The following is a 16,264-nucleotide window of genomic DNA, read 5'->3' on the forward strand; positions in this document are numbered from 1 at the left end:
GGGATTAAGCGCATGGCTAAGCCTACTGGACCAGACACTAGCAAAGGGCAGGGGGTCTTCTTATCAGAGAAATGCTTCTGGAGCCAGTCTCACTACATGACAGATTGCTTTCATATTCCTGTCTGCAAGGCAACAAAGGATGGCAGTAATGCGATAATGCCAGAGTGCAATGGGTGTTAAGAACCCGTTGCATTTATGTATTGTATTTAGTAAATAATCAGGCTCATCCAAATTGTGATCTCACCACTCAACCAAGGCCATTAAAATCAAGGTTAATGCTTTAATAATCCTTTGCTGTTTTTTATATGGTCAAAAAGAACCCTTTTCTATTTGCATGGTCATAATATTATTGACCTCTTCATCCCCTGAATACACATCAAAAGAAACTGAAATCAAAGTAATTACCAATGTTGTTCTCTCATAGTAAACATTTATCACCTTGTACTCTCTCCTCAATGTTGAGTAAATTGAAATTGACTAAAAAACCACAGAAGGGAAAACTTATAAAGGATCAATGTTTTCAGGAAATTTATCCTGCACTTTTATTTGCCCAAATTCTGTCAATTTAAAAGTAGAAATATATGACATCCATGTAAAGTTTATCCAAGGAATGCTAACGTAACCACTTAGCTTTTATTTTATTATTCAAAAACATGCTGAGGGCATACTTAGATGAAAAATAAAAATACTTTCTGGCTAACAAGCACAAATGCAGTCCCAGATATTAATTACAGGGCTGTAATTTTACCAATCATGTATCAGTTAAAAACAATATTATTAGTTTTTTTTTTAAACCTTATATATATATATATTAGATGACACCTTCAACACTGACAGTCCTCTTGAGAATAGGGAATTGGTAGTAGTTGGTCTTATGTTTTGCCAGTCTCCAAGACTACATAGTGCTGTTGATTCACATAATAGCTCCAATTATCTTTATTCAAAGTGTCACTGTCTCGATGGGACCAAAGATGGTACTTCTCAGAAAGGAAAAAGATGCAGACAATGATGGGTTCACTTGGGTATATATTGTACACAAATCAAATTTCCAGCTAACTATGAAACATCTGTACAGTTAATACTTCATCAGAAAGTTTGAGTACATTCCAAAGATAAACAGTAAACTCCAAAGCCAAGTCTTTCTATCCTCCTAGTCAGAGACATTCTGAAGAAAAACAAAACTATTTTTCTGCCTCCAAGCATTGAGGCTAAAAATAAAAAACTATCCATAAAACTGAGAAGAAAATAAGCCTGACTGACTCATTATTACTACAATACTGCCTAGAAGTGCCAACCAAGATTGGACACTATTATGTCAGGCACTGAACAAAGACATAGTACGATATGGTCCCCGTACCAAAGAGCTTACAATTTAAAAAGAGACTAGGAGGATATCCTTTTACAAATAAGAACATGAGAATGTAAGAATGGCCACACTGGATAAGATCAATGGTCCATCTATCCCGTATCCTGTCTTCTGACAATGGCCAATGCCAGATTCTTCAAAGGGAATGAACAGAACAGAGAAATCAAGTGATCCATTCTCTGTTGTTCAGTACCAGCATCTGGCAGTCAGAGGCTTAGGGACACCCAGAGCATGGGGTTGCATCCCTGACCATCTTAGTTAATAGCCATTGATGGACCTAACCTTCACAAACTTATCTAATTCTTTTTTTGAACCCAGTTATAGTTTTGGCCTTTGCAACATCCCCTGGCAACAAATTCCACAGATTGACTGTGCATTGTGTGAAGAAGTACTTCCTTTTGTTTGTTTTAAACTTGCTGCCTATTAATTTCATTGGGTAAGCCCTGGTTCTTGTGTTACATGAAGAGCCAAATAACACTTCTTTCTCCACACCATTCATGATTTTACAGACCTCTATCATATCCCACCCCAGTCATCTCTTTTGCAAGCTGAACAGTCCCAGTCTTTTTAATCTCTTCTGTTCTATTACCCTTAATCATTTTTATTGCCCTTCTCTGTATCTTTTCCAATTCTAATATATCTCTTTTGAGATGGTGCAACAGGGAGACACAGAAAGATTAAGTGAATTGCCCAAAGTCACACAGGGAGTCTGTGACAGAGACAAGGATTGAACCGAGAACTTGAGTCCTAGTCCTATGCTTTAACCAAACCTTGTTACATTGGTTTCCTCTGCCCTTTTGACAAAGCGCCCAGCTCCTGTGAATAAGGTAAATGACCAGGAACTGGTTTAGAAAAGAAGGCAACACTGTTATAGTGCTCCAGGCTTCCCACTGAGGAGCATCTTTGATTCTTATCATTGTTGATTGCAACTCTACTGCTTACCGTGTCTGTGACCTAGTCATTGTACATTGGTTTGACCAAGGTAGTGCAGTTCTGAATATCTGTACTTTATAGGGGCGGCAGGTTTGTATAATTTTTGGTGGTGCCCAGAATGGGTCGAAGTCCCCTCCACCACACCTGCCTAAGGCTCTGGGACGGAGTTTGGGTGTGGCAGGGGGTTTGCGGTGCAGGCTCTGGGAGAAAATTTGGGTGTGGGAGGGGTGCGGGCTCTGGGATGGAGTTTGGGTGCTGGTGCAGGCTCTCGGCTGGGACAGGGGGTTAGGCTGCAGGAGCGGGTGCGTGAGGAGGTTTGGGGTGCTGGCTGCATGAGGGGGTTTGGGTGCTGGGTGCAGGCTCTGGGCTGGGACAGTGGGTTGGGGTGCGACAGGGGGTGCAGGGCTGGGGATGAGGAGTTTGGGGTGCAGCAGGCAGGCTGCTCTGGGGCTGGGACGGGGGGCCAGAGAGGAGGACTCCCCCAGCCCTCTCCCTGCTGGCGGAAGTGAGCTCCAGGGGAGGGAGGCCCCGGCCCCGCCCGGCCCGACACTCACCCAAGCCCCCCCTAGGCTGCTGCTCAGGAGGTCCCACCAGGATAACTCCCTCCCCCTCCCCCGAGTCGACTCGGCATCGCCTGCCGGGGGGGGGGAGGGGGAAACTGCCATGTGCCTCCTCCCCTCCTCCCCCCCGCAGGCGCAGCAGCCACCTCAGCCTGCCCCCGGTGCCGCTCCCTAAATTGTAGCTGGCAGCAGCAGCAGCCAGTGAGGGAGCGCAGCACAGAGCTGCAGGGGGTAGCTGCCCGCTGCCCAGGGCAGGCAGGGATGCTCGAGGGATGAGCGCAGGGGCGGCAGGCAGGGCCGGGGGGAGACACCCGGCCCCGAACATTGGTGGAGCCGGGCCCCCCGGGCCCTGAATTTGCTGGAGCCCAGACACCATGGGCTCATATAACTCGCCGCCCTGGGTACTTTACTACAGAAAGCTGACGTAACAGTCTTGCATTAGTGAATAATACTTTGTGGTGGCTCACACTGCTGCAGTTTAAAGATAATTAAAATTATATTTTGCTGCCTAACTAGTAAGCCTGACACAAAAGAGCATGCCAGTAAAAATGCTAATGCCTTTTTTTCTGTCTGGCCAAAACAGAATCCATAGTCATTCCTACTGATTTCTAGAGCAGTGGCTCTCAAACTTTCCAGATTACTGTACCCCTTTCGGGAGTCTGATTTGTCTTGCGTACCCCAGGTTTCACCTCCAATTAAAAACTACTTGCTTACAAAATCAGATATAAAAATACAAATGTCACAGCACACCGTTACTGAAAAATTGCTTACTTTCTCATTCTGTCTATGTGAAATTTTAGTTTGTACTGACTTCACTACTGCTTTTTATGTAACCTGTTGTAAAACTAGGCAAATATCTAGATGGTTGATGTACCCCCTGGTAGACCTCTGTGTACCCCCTGGGGTAGGTGTATCCCTGGTTGAGAACCACTGATCTACAGAAAGCAATGTTAGTATCGTAGACAGAAGTCTTCCAGAAGCTCAGCTGTGTCAGTAAACCACTAAACAAAACAACCCTATTAAGGAACACAGAGGGTATGTCTGGTTTCCTAGCACAGTGAGATGTTTCTATGAATTAGGTTTTCGTTCTTCCCCAAGAAAAAAGTCACCACAGTTAGGTCCAGAAACACGCTTAGTAGTATCCAGAAAAAAACTGTGATATATAAGGATAAAGCTACATCGGAGACGTAGCCCTTACCAGGAAATGATCATGGTAAGCATCAGCTCATTACAGTTTCTCAGTTAAAGTTTAGGGGCATAGAGATCATCAATCTTGCTTCTAAAGTAGCAACCTTAACAAATACCTATAGGCAAGGTACAAGTGTGCATCATTTTAAAGTAAAGTACGTACCAGCTCAGTTCCTAGTGAACAGTGAACTGTCTCAAATCCACGTTACAGAGGTTGGCTCAATCTCGCAAACACAAGTCACTGCTGAAAAGAGGCCTTGAGCTGAAGCAGCCTGGAAAATGTATTACTCATCCTAGCAGAAAGTATTCCTACCTTGAAAGTTAAAATGTGCTATGACAAAACTTAAATTAAACACATCCTTGAAAAAGCCTGCTATATAGATGCAAATGCTCATATACAAAGAAACAAATTACCTGGAGGTGATCAGGAGGAAAATACTAGCTAGCACAAGGTTGTTTCTCTTAATATTTATCCAGATTGTAATAAGTGAAAACTCCCTCCTCTTGCTTACTACATATCTTCCTAGCCTTTTGGGAAAGATGGTTCTCTGTCCTCTATTCTTGCAGTGAATTAGAAACTTCAACCTTTCTGTTTGAAGCTAATGGCCTTCAAAGAGAACGTGGAGGATTATTATCATTGTTTATATTGCACTAGTGCCTACAGGTCCCAGCTGAGGTCAAGGCCCCATTGTACTAAAAGCCAAAGAGGTTATAATCCAAATAGACAAACGCCAGGAGAAAGGGAGTATTACAATCCTCATTTTACAGCTGGGGAACTGAGCTACAGAGAGATTAAGCCATGTGGCCAATGGAACTGTACTCATGTCTTTCAAGTTCTAGTCCAGTGCTTTACCCATAAAGCCACCCTCTCTCCCATACACCTAGGGAATGAGCATTGTAACTAGAGGGAAAATTATGGCTTCTACAAACAATTGTAACACAGCAGCAGCAGATTCACATGGCTATGATGTATCCATGGTGGTGTGTAGAAGGGACTTCCATCTTGAACGGTCTTTTGCACGTCTGCTTCCTTTGACAAGAGTCAGTTTGAGAGGATTTACAGTTCTTAAATCCCCCAGAATTGCATCTTCAAACCTCATTGATGGCTGGCCTCATGCTCTGCTTCCTTCAACCTCAGCTCTACAAACCTTCTGTAAGAGCATACCTCCTTCTGCATGTTGGACATGACCCCACCATTGCAGTCATCTTGATCTCAGCTGGTGCAAGACTGCAACTTGCTGGGATCATCTAAGTGTTTCCTCATTTGTGACAAAAATCAAATCAACCTAACTTTTGGCACTGACAACTGTTTTGTTTCCTCTCCTCAGCTGTTTTTAATGGCCAAGGTTCTGCTCCATACAACCCGGGTTGCCATCACTACTGCACTGAATATTCATATCTTAGTTGTAACACAGACATCCCTCCACCCAATCAGAGGCCTCTGAAGATGCTGAAATGTGTCCAATGTGATCCAACGTGCGACTCCTCCAGTTACAGAAGTGTCTGCTGTCAACCGACTACTCAGATAGATAAAACTATTCACCCATTCAATGTCATTGTCCTCTACATATCATGCTAGCAGGTCATTAGCTTCCATTTTATAGGAGGCATGGCTAGCTTTGGTTTTATCACCCTGCCATTTTTTGCAGCTCTTCCAGCATTAGCTATAGTTGGTCCGTAGTCTCTCCAATATCATCCACATACTCAAGATCTTCTACAGATGTATAATTAAATTTCACACCTCCTACTTCAGCCTCAGTCAGCTTTGTAGCAATCTTTAAACTAAATAACTGTAACAATCTTACACTAAATGTATGAAAAATTGGACCCTTATTGGCATTTAGATATTTTCTGACTTTGCAATAACAGTTCATTTTTAGAATGTAAAGTATTTTGATTAGAATGGCAGGTAAAGAACTATGTCAAAGACCAGCATTTTACTGTGCAATACTCTATCCGTCAGTGCTAGTGGTCCATAACATAAAGTTACTACGGTATTTACAGACATCATTGACAGCTATACCTTAAAATCCAAGGATGAGAGTTTTTCCAGTCTTTTGTTTACATCAGGAGAACCTGTCTTCTTTGTAAACTGAATGAAGCAGAGTTTGTTTTGCTCCCAAAATGACAAGATGATGAAACTGTCTGTAAGAACAGCTGAAAAACAAATAAAAATTGTCACCACTGTAATACCTGCTACCAATAACAAAACAAATTACTGAGTTCTCCACTGAGACACTGCAAAAAGCAATTTTTTCAAGACCACGTCTTAAATATTACATTGAAGCCTGTGTAATCTCCTAAAAGACATCAATGTGTCATCTTGCCAGGACCTTCTTGGAAATGAGAAATAAAGCTTAGGGAGTACTCAGATTAAATAAAACTGAATAAATTATCTTATACCAAGTTATCACTCTAATCAGATGTATGTTTTATTCCCACCCCCCCATCTGCATCTTGGTACCTTCCTCAGTCCCTTGCCCAAAGCAACTCCCATTGATATTTTGGGATTGTGGCTTTGTACAACATTGTTTGCATTTGGGCTGGTCAAATGCAAATCATTATTTGAATTGGATTTGGTAATTTCAAGAATAAACAATAAGTGATGTAACAGCAGTAAGATTCCAGATGCTACCACACCAGTCAAGAATGTTGTTCCTTATAATACTTTTGCTATGGGCAAAAATGAACCAGTTGAAAGCTTAACACATGACATTCTGCCTCTGTGCTCTTGATCTAAACCACATGCATGTCTAAAAGTGGATGTACTCCCTTGAAGTCTGGAAAATGTCTATGGAATCACAATTGTGTTACCATATAGTATAAATAGAAATATTTAAATGTAAAATAAATTAACTAGCACTACAAACAGAGAAAACACACGTGAACAAAGAAAATGAGCGATACAACACTGCCAACAATTTAGGGGTTCCTCCAAACATTGCACTGCTCTCTGAACTGTGAACACCTGTAAGAGAATATCTGAGTGTTCAGACAGCCAATGGATGGTTAGTACCAGATGGCTGAAAATTCCTCTTTGGACAGAACCATGACTATAGTCAAAACGGTGAGATTTATTTTCAAGAATTAAATGCAGAAACCTATACGAAAGGGACACCATCAGGTAAAAAAAAATTAAATAAATTACCTGGTTAAAAAATTCAATTAAAAATGCCTTGCATTTGTGACTAAGACCCTAGATTCTTAAATATATAAGAATTTTTATAACATACTTTTAATAATTGATATTGATAGCGTATTCTTGCATTATACTCCACTTGAACAAAGAAAATAAACTAGTCAGCTTTGCTTTTGTTTGCAGTCTGTTTTACAGCCAGCTGCACTTTCAGATTGTCAGGTATTAGCACAATGCTACAACATTTGGTATGCAAATGTCAAAGGAAAATGTTTGGATTTAAACAAACTGTGATCACTGATATTTAAAAATTTCATAAAAGCAACTCTGTTAATACTAAGTTTTGAAACAAAACTTTGGGCCTAAACTACCTGACATTGCCCCTTTGATGCAACAGTTGAGATTTTAACACACATAAGAGAATTCAAAGTTATAGACATGGCTCTTTGTATATATGCAATTACATACACTGTATTACTAGAAATAAACTTTAACATATATTTATGCTACACTAGAGATAGGCCTACATCAAACCTCACAACACTCCTGAAATTTTGGTCTAAAGACAGACTAGGGGTCGGGGACCCATGAGCAGGTGGGAGTGGTGAATAGAGAAAGTTGGTTCTTCAGTCTCAGCAAAGCTCTGGTTGCCTGGGTTTTGGCTGAAGGGGCGGGGAACAGGAAAGGTGACTCTTATTGTTTAGACTGGCAGCACAGCTGGGTCATTCAGAGACACCTGGTGATAGCTAGGGTGCAAAGCTAAATTATAGGATTGGGTGTGGGAAAAGATTTCAAGAGAGGGTTGGGTGGAAAAGGAGGGGTATAAGATATTATCAAAGGGATTGCCGTCCATTCATAATTCTTCTTTCCTGAATCAGGCATACATTCAAGACATTCAGTTGCCATCAATACCTGTAAATCTGGAGTATCTGCTTAGATGGGCACACCCAGGAAAAGGCCTACTTCCTGCACCAGATTAGGCCTAAAACAATGGTCAACCCTGGTTATACCATTGCTCACAGAGCCCCTTAAAGAGAATTGGAATGCTGCTTTACAGGGTCATAATACCCCAGCAAGCTTTTGAATATTAGGTAGGGTATCGGGCTATGAATCCAGCACATGCCTGTCATGAGACCACAATGTCTCAACAGAATTCAGGCATTTTGAAATGTCAAGAGACATGGACGGTAGTTATGACAATCCTGCCTGTTCTGAGAGTTGTGTGGCTTTGATTTATGTAAATGGCGTCTTTTTCCATGCCAAACTTTTCTTTATTTAGCTAATTCTATTCTATGTTATAACACAATATAATAAAGTAAACTTACAACAAATAAGTCTGTCTCTCCTTCAGAGTTGCAGCCACAAACTTTTACATATTCCATAGATCAAAATTATATTTAATAAAATATTACGGTTAAATGGCTAAACACTCAAAAGTCAGGAAATATTAAAGTTAAGGTTATATATGCAACCTTAGTTCTGCACCTTGTGGATGCATTATGTTACAATCTATAATTTTAGGATGGCATACTACTTCTCAAGCCATATAATATAATCATAAAAGTTATACACATTTGTGGCATATTGTAATATTTCCCATTTTTCTACATATATCATTGTTAAAATGGACTGATATCTTTGGATTTAGGCTCCTTATATATTAAACATCATTGAACAATGAGAAATTATTTTAATGAGTTTGTTAGAACCCACATGCTAGTTTATTTTCAATCATCAGCAGAGGCTTCCTTAAGTGCAGTTCACAAGAGAAGGAAGTTAACTATAAAGCTATTTCTTTGTGAATTTAGGTGGCTTTGTATGGCAGCAGATTTCCATACTCTTTGTTGTATATTTAGGCCCTGATCCTGCACTCTGATTCATGTAGATGGACCCCAGTGCCCAGGCAAACCTCCACTGACTTCAATGGGGTTTTGCCTGGGCATGTCTGTCACTTTGGGTCAGTTTGGAGGATCGGGGCCTAAATCTATAGCGTGTTAAGTGAATTTCTTGGGCTTTAATCTGATATTGAGCTGATTCGAATTTGGCAACAGATCTTTTCTCACCCCCAGGTATTCTTGTCAGTCCTCAGAATGTATGATTGGACATTGCTGTTGTAAATAAGTTAGCTCCACATGCATGTGCAGCATATTCATTCTTTGCTGCACACTTTATGATAGCAAAAAGAAAAAAAAAACCTCCAAACCAAATATAAAACAGACTCTAAAAACCTCACAATTAGGGCAAATTCAACCTAATATCTTCCAGAGAAATTTCTTCTGTACATCGTTTTGCAAAATTTCAACTCCTATTGTCTGGGCAATAGAGAGCTCCAAAAAGTTCACAAGAATTTACTTTTTAAAATAGAAAAAACTTTTTTTCTCTCTCTGACTGTTAAGATTTATTAATTTGAAAGAATGATTAGACTTAAGTAATTTTTAATTTTAAAAAAGCTCTGAAAAAAGTATACAAGCCAGGGAATTCTAAACGACCGTCAGAGCACCTAAGTCCCTTTGTGAATCTGGGCCTATAACCCCAAACATCAAAAGGAGCTCTCATGCACTCATACATATACTTGGACTGAAGCTTTCTTTGAGTATTCAGAGTAAAATTCACATCTGCTTAGGCTCAAACTGAAATTGCATATTCTTGGTCATTCAGATGCCAGGATACTAATGTTCGATTACAGTTCTCAGTGGAGGTTTGCAGCGGAACATTAACAAAATAAAAATAAAGACTTTCCTATGACGAGGTTCTTGAAAACCGACGTATTTCATATACCGTGGATTTTTAAATAAACACGTCTCATTGCAATAGCAGTCATTAGAAATATTGATTTCCTGGGAGCTGGCAATCTAGAAATGCAGCCGGTACAGCTCAATACGTGCATGGCTATCCTGCCATTTTTGATAACTGAGCATTTTGTATATGTAAAAATCCGGTGTAATTATTTCATTATTATCTGCTTCTGTCACTTTTCCCTGTATAGGAAGTAAGCATGCCAACAATTGCATGTGCTAGTGTTTAAAATGTGTAAGAAAATGAATTTTAGAAAATCCATTCAATATTTGACAAGACTGAAAACTTCGATGTTAAGTATTATTCCCAAACTGTTCTTGGTCCTGAGGGTTCTAACTATGGCATTACATGCAATTACTTGTTGTGTTTGCAAGTCCCCAGTGGCAATAATTAGTCTACCTGTTGACATACTATTTCTCCTGCTCTATTGTTAATGTAGGCAATTGATTTGCACATGGGTGTAATTACCATCACTGATGGTGTCGGAGATGAGCTTCCCTGCCAGGGTCCTGTCAATCACCACTTTCTCCAGCTGTGGCCCAGAAAGGCTTAGGGACACCAGTACACCTGAATGAAAGAGGAGCTAAATCCAAGAAGCCAGAAAACCAGACATCAGGAAACAATAATCAAGAAACTCGAATGTTCCAAAGTACATACTAACATCCCTCTCTGATATATGGTAATCTAATTTACAAAAGAACAAGAAGTCTTTTATCTTGGCCAACAAAATATATTATACGCACTATGAAAGCTTTATCAACGAAAAAGAGAAACAGGATGAAAAAGCAAAAGAGAAATGTACTGCGACATGTGTACAATAACTATTTATGCTGATCACTTCAAAACTATGGGCCCAAAATCTCCATATGTTGCATGGATTATACAGAATTCAGATGCTGAAAATTGTGATTGAAATCTTGCCCTGTACGGATAAAGAGGCCAGTCTTATCAGCAAGTGTATTTTTAAGTACCAAAGACACATAATGTTGCATTTTTTCCCTGCTGCATTTCATTCCTCAGAAAAAACATAGTTAACGCTGTAGTATGCTTTATGTAACATTTTCATGTCTATAGACATTTTAAAAACTAAAGCCAAGATTTTCAGAAGTGTTTAGTGATTTTGGATGCCTCAATTCTTGGGTGCTCAACTTGACACACATAAAAGGGATCTGATATTCAGAGGTGGGTGCACAGCACATTAGCGTACTATCTTTTCTTATGTGTTTGTACTGCACTGAGCAAATTTGGGTCTTTGGGTGCTACCGCTATATAAATATTTAATAATTATAAAGAATAACGTCATATCCTCAGTCATCAGATGCTCTAAAAGTTGCACTTGAACTTTAATTTCACCTCAGTTGCACACAGACATTTAAAACATCAGATTTCTTCCATCCCTATTATCTTTAATCATTCATGTGCTTTTAAATGCATATAATGGTGTCTAGATACCCCAGTGATGGGCACCTAATGAATTCACACATTAATGATGTTGTTTAGCATGAGGTCTCAGAGGCCTCCCAATAAAGAAGCAACTTAAAGCCTAAATACAGGCAGGAGAGTGTCTCAGGCACATTTCGGAGTTAATCAAACATCCCTATTAAAGTCACCTCTATTAAGCAGCACAGATTGTACTGCAAACTGAGTCACAAGGAACAGCAGTCCTTTCTGGTGCCATAGCTTGGATAAGGGTGCTGCTTGGTGAGAGGGACAAGCGAAGCTTTGTTTTTGCCTAATTAAATCGCAAAAAGCAGTAAGAGTTTGAATTAAATCCACCATTGCAAAGTAATGCAGAATAAAGATCGAAGACCTCAGCTCCACTGTCAGCTGACGCTACTGTGCCAGGGTACTGCAGCATAAGCAGTAGGTAAAATCACTATTATGCTAAAAAAATATTTTCTGGAATATCTTGATAAAAAGAGGCTGAGCTAAGGGCAATTTGGGTCTCTTTGCCCATATATGGACTAACTGGCTACCAAAATTTGGGGGGAGGGATAGCTCAGTGGTTTGAGCATTGGCCTGCTCATCCCAGGATTGTGAGTTTAATCCTTAAGGGGGCCATTTAGGGATCTAGGGCAAAAATCTGTCTGGGGACTGGTCCTGCTTTGAGTAGGAGATTGGACTAGATGACCTCCTAAGGTCTCTTTCAGCCCTGATATTCTATTTAAAAAAATTTTAGGTGTTTGTATTTTTTACAGTACCCTTAATGTGTATATGTCTGTGAAAAAGCATTGAAGAAAATCAGCAATGTGAGTTTGATCCCCTGGTGTACCACAGCACTGCTCAGTGCATCTGGGGGGAGGGTATTTAACTGGCATTATGCCACCTTCCCTTCTCCCACTGTATTGGCATATATGGGCCCAAAGATTCAGAGGTGTTAATATGACTCTGTCACTGTCAAACATTAAACAGTTGTAATCAGTTTTGGGGTCTGCTATACAGAGACCTCAGCAGATTAGTACCATGGCAAACACAGCATCAAAAATCTTTTTAACCTTTTATTAAAGACACAGAAAAGAAGACAAAACTGTTAAAGCCTTTGAAATGTAAACTATTAAGGAAGGCTCTCATTTTAACAACATTTCTTGTTCCCCTTCCCTTGAGCTGGAGAGGTTTTAGAAGGAAAACCCTCCCTAGCTGACAGTCTTTTAGACAGCATTAAAGGCAGCAACAACTCTCCTTTTGGGGGAAAAGACAAGAAGTTAGTTGAGATAGTCTGGAGCCATTCTTTTTGTTGCTGTTCTTAAAGTCCAATCCTGTTTTCTTGAAGACAAAACAAGACAAACACACACAAAAGGGGAAAGAAAAGAACAGAACAGATTTTAAAAATGTAGTTTTTGTCTCTGGTGCTGTCTCTCACTTGCAACCTCATTGCTGGAAAACACAGACACAGCACTCTGTCTTATTAACCACCCAAGAGACGAGGCAAATGTGTACCAACATTGGGTACTTAGGACCTTGCTTTTGGCTGTCTTTCTGGTCACAAACTAACAAAATGTTGCAAAATACAGTCTTGGCCAGCTAACCCAGAGTCTTATTAGACAGAAGGCAAAAGCAGAGGACTAGGAAAGAGAAGAAATAAGATGGGGAAGGAAAAGAACATCTTTCGGGACTAGGACAACGAAGGCCCAACGGTGTCAAAGTGGATCCTGGCATCCCGGAGATGATGGGGTTGGGAGCCATAATGGTGAGGCTTGCTCCTTCCTGTTCTCCCATCTTTCAGTCAGCCGGGATCCATAGCAGCTAATTTCCCCCTCAAAGTCTCTTTCTGAGGACCCCCAAAGGGAGTGATGAGTGAAATAGCCCATCCCTCATTATTTTGTCCACCAATTAGAACTAATTTCCAACACACCAGTTTTGGTTCACTGATTTCCGTCCCCACATTTTATATGTTTACCAAGCGTGATCTCTGAACAGTCCTTGAATTAGATCAGTAAGCCTTTTTGTGTAGACCAATTCAGTTCATTTGTCTCCCTTTTACACCTTTCCCCACCAACATTCATTGTTATAGATTATTGTAACACATTATAAACTTTTACCTACTTTCCCACGGTTAGGCTCACAATATCCCTCTGATTATCGCACTAGACCCACTTAAATGCCTGGTACAGAAGAGTAGGGGGATGCGGAGGTCCTCCTCCCCAGTGGTAAGCTAATAAAGTTACAGCCTGCTGCTTAAATTTAGCCCTGTGTCTGTCTTCATTCAAATGTGTGTCCCAATCAACTCTGTAGGATCTCTTCTGCCAGCATGGATCGCTGGACCACATTGTGCTCTGGTCCCACCCCTTATGCCACCTCTTCCAGAGACAGAAGTAGCTGGTTATGCCAGCCTGAAACCTGCTGAGATTTCCTCTATATCAGAGGGGTCTTCAGCTGTTGCATTAAGGCAACCTTAAGTCCTCTTTGCATCACTGGAGAAGCACAAAGAGGACTTACCAGGGGCCAAGGATCCAGGATTGTATTTATATTTCTAATTTAAATATTTATATTTTTAGAATTCTATATTTTAAAAATGTGATGCCAGGCAAATGCTTGCTTTTCTAATAGATGTTATCATAATAACCCACGTCTACTCTATGTCACAGGTGTGAAACAAACATTGATGTACAGCATGCTGTTAGATGGAATACCAGGCAGAACTTCCTTGCAGCGAGATCTATTAAATTGTATAATAGTTTCCAAAGGAAGCAGCAGGAGCACCATTACTTTAGACTTTTAAAAATGAACTGCAAAAGCAGTAGGAAATATACAGTTGGGAGCAAACTTGGATTGTAAGTGGCCTGGATTAGATGACCTCAGACCATCTCTAATTCATATGAACCTATTATGTCGTCAGATACAGTAGATATTTTCATTTATAAATTTTCTTTCTGAGTTTTGTATTTTCCACATTTTGATTGAAAGGGAAGAGAATGAAAGATTTCATTTGACTGTGCTGAAGTATAGGAAGCAATAGGGACAGGAATTTGATTATCTCACCTGCCTATCGCTGTTGGCTTTCTCTCTCATCTATGCCCCTACCTTTGCAAAATGGCAGTTATACACATCTTAATGAATGAGTATAAATGTTATGCACCCTGCAGCACTGAACAGAACAACATATAAACAAATGAACTATTTCCCTCTTTTCTTTATTAATATTTTTAACCAAAAACTCTCCACTCCATGTCTTTCCTGCTAACTTATATGAGGTTTTAAAAACTAATTGGCATGACATTTCAAATACAAACTAAACATACCAGACATGCAAAACAAATACATTAAAAGCAGAAGAAATTTTTTTTTGTAACCTCCTATCCTGACAAAGATGAATATTGTGTTAGTCTGAAAGCACATACAATATTTCAAGAGAGTCCCAGTCATGAAAGATGTCCTTTAAGGTTCTGTCCTAGTAAAAATGTTAGACACAGTCACACGCCTGTAGCTTTTATTACAACTTTTCAAAACTTCAATTTATCCTTATGTTGCAGTTAGACTAGATAAAATCACAATTTATTTCCAACTTGCTAACGTGAGTCCAGCAAGGTCTGACTACAGTTAGTTATAACTGTCTAATGAATAAAGCTAAAAAAGTAGAGGGGAAAAATTGACCAAATTAAACGACGAGAACAAAAAGGAATACATTTACCACGAGAAATTCTCCATAATCTTCTGAATTGTGCAAACTCTAAAAAGCCAGGGATTATCTAGTAAGCAAAAATGTTAGTCTGCAACAGAAGAGCAAAACATCCCAAATCCTTCAGTTCCAAACTGGAGGGAGATTTGAATAAGGGGGGTTGTGTAAATAAATTCCCTGCTCTACAACTTCCTATGCTTGGGAGTCAATCTGTCTTTTCATCCAGGAAAAGTTCCTACAACCTTAGGGCATAAGAAATTTCCCCTTCTCCAAAGGTGAGATGCTGTAGTGCTCTGCATTTACCTGAGACAAGAGGGCAGTGGGATAAGCCAGGTGAATCAGAGGTCTGTTGGCAGCTTCTCCCTATTTTACAGGGTAGGGATATCCACCACGTCTCGCTAGATAACAGCTGGGAAGAATGCTTTTTGGTTTGTGACCCCATTCAGTCAGCAAGAAAGGTACCTTCCACCTCTCCGATGACTATATTACGGTATCAAAGCTACATGATTGTTATTTTGTTGCATCTAAATTGTCCATCTTATATACTTATGGATCTAGACCAGTGGTTTTCAACCTTTTTTCATTTGCAGACTTGTTGAAAAACCACTGCGCTATGGTAACAACAACCTTTCACGGACCCCTTAGACATAGTCTGCAGACCCCCAGGGGTCCCCAGACCACAGGTTGAAAAGCACTGATCTAGACATTTCTAATGTGGCCATTACCCTGCTATTAAGAGGCACCAAGGTACATTAGATACATCCACTGCTGTGCAACTCAGATACCGGTTGTCATCATGCTCACACACTGATTTGGAAATCTATGTGCTTTTAAAGGCATAGTGCCAAAACTGCCCTGGCCCTCCGCTCAAAAGTACATGTGCATCATGTGTCCTCCAGTTCTCTCTCCTGCTTTCCTTCAAGCTCCGTAGCTAAGTCTGGATCCCTCTTGTTGCGGTTTACCAACAGACCTTCAATAGTAATGTTTCTTCAGGGAGAGCACGAATCTTTTGCACCTCCCTATACGAAGTAGATTCAGGATGCCACTAGGCAACTCTCTCTGCCACAAGAGCTTCAGGAAATCACACAGAAGCTTCCTGGCTGCTTGCTTCTTGCCCCAACCCCTGCTGCAGCCACACTACAGTCTGTACTGGGCTATCTTGATTATCA

General features: G+C 40.3%; 1 protein-coding gene across 3 annotated transcripts in view; it reads right to left on the reverse strand.

Moving 5' to 3' along the window:
- WDPCP (WD repeat containing planar cell polarity effector) overlaps positions 1-16,264 on the reverse strand; it is a 246,576-nt gene that overhangs the window by 133,216 nt on the left and 97,096 nt on the right. For all 3 annotated transcript variants that reach the window (XM_054022335.1, XM_054022337.1, XM_054022338.1), the window contains exons 7-8: positions 10,448-10,562; positions 6,071-6,204 (exon numbers count right to left, since the gene is read on the reverse strand). In XM_054022335.1, coding sequence (XP_053878310.1) covers positions 6,071-6,204; positions 10,448-10,562 — 249 coding nt within the window. The remainder of the gene's footprint in view (positions 1-6,070; positions 6,205-10,447; positions 10,563-16,264) is intronic.

The sequence above is a fragment of the Malaclemys terrapin genome, chromosome 3 (genome assembly GCF_027887155.1).
Source record: "Malaclemys terrapin pileata isolate rMalTer1 chromosome 3, rMalTer1.hap1, whole genome shotgun sequence".
NCBI lineage: Eukaryota > Metazoa > Chordata > Testudines > Emydidae > Malaclemys > Malaclemys terrapin.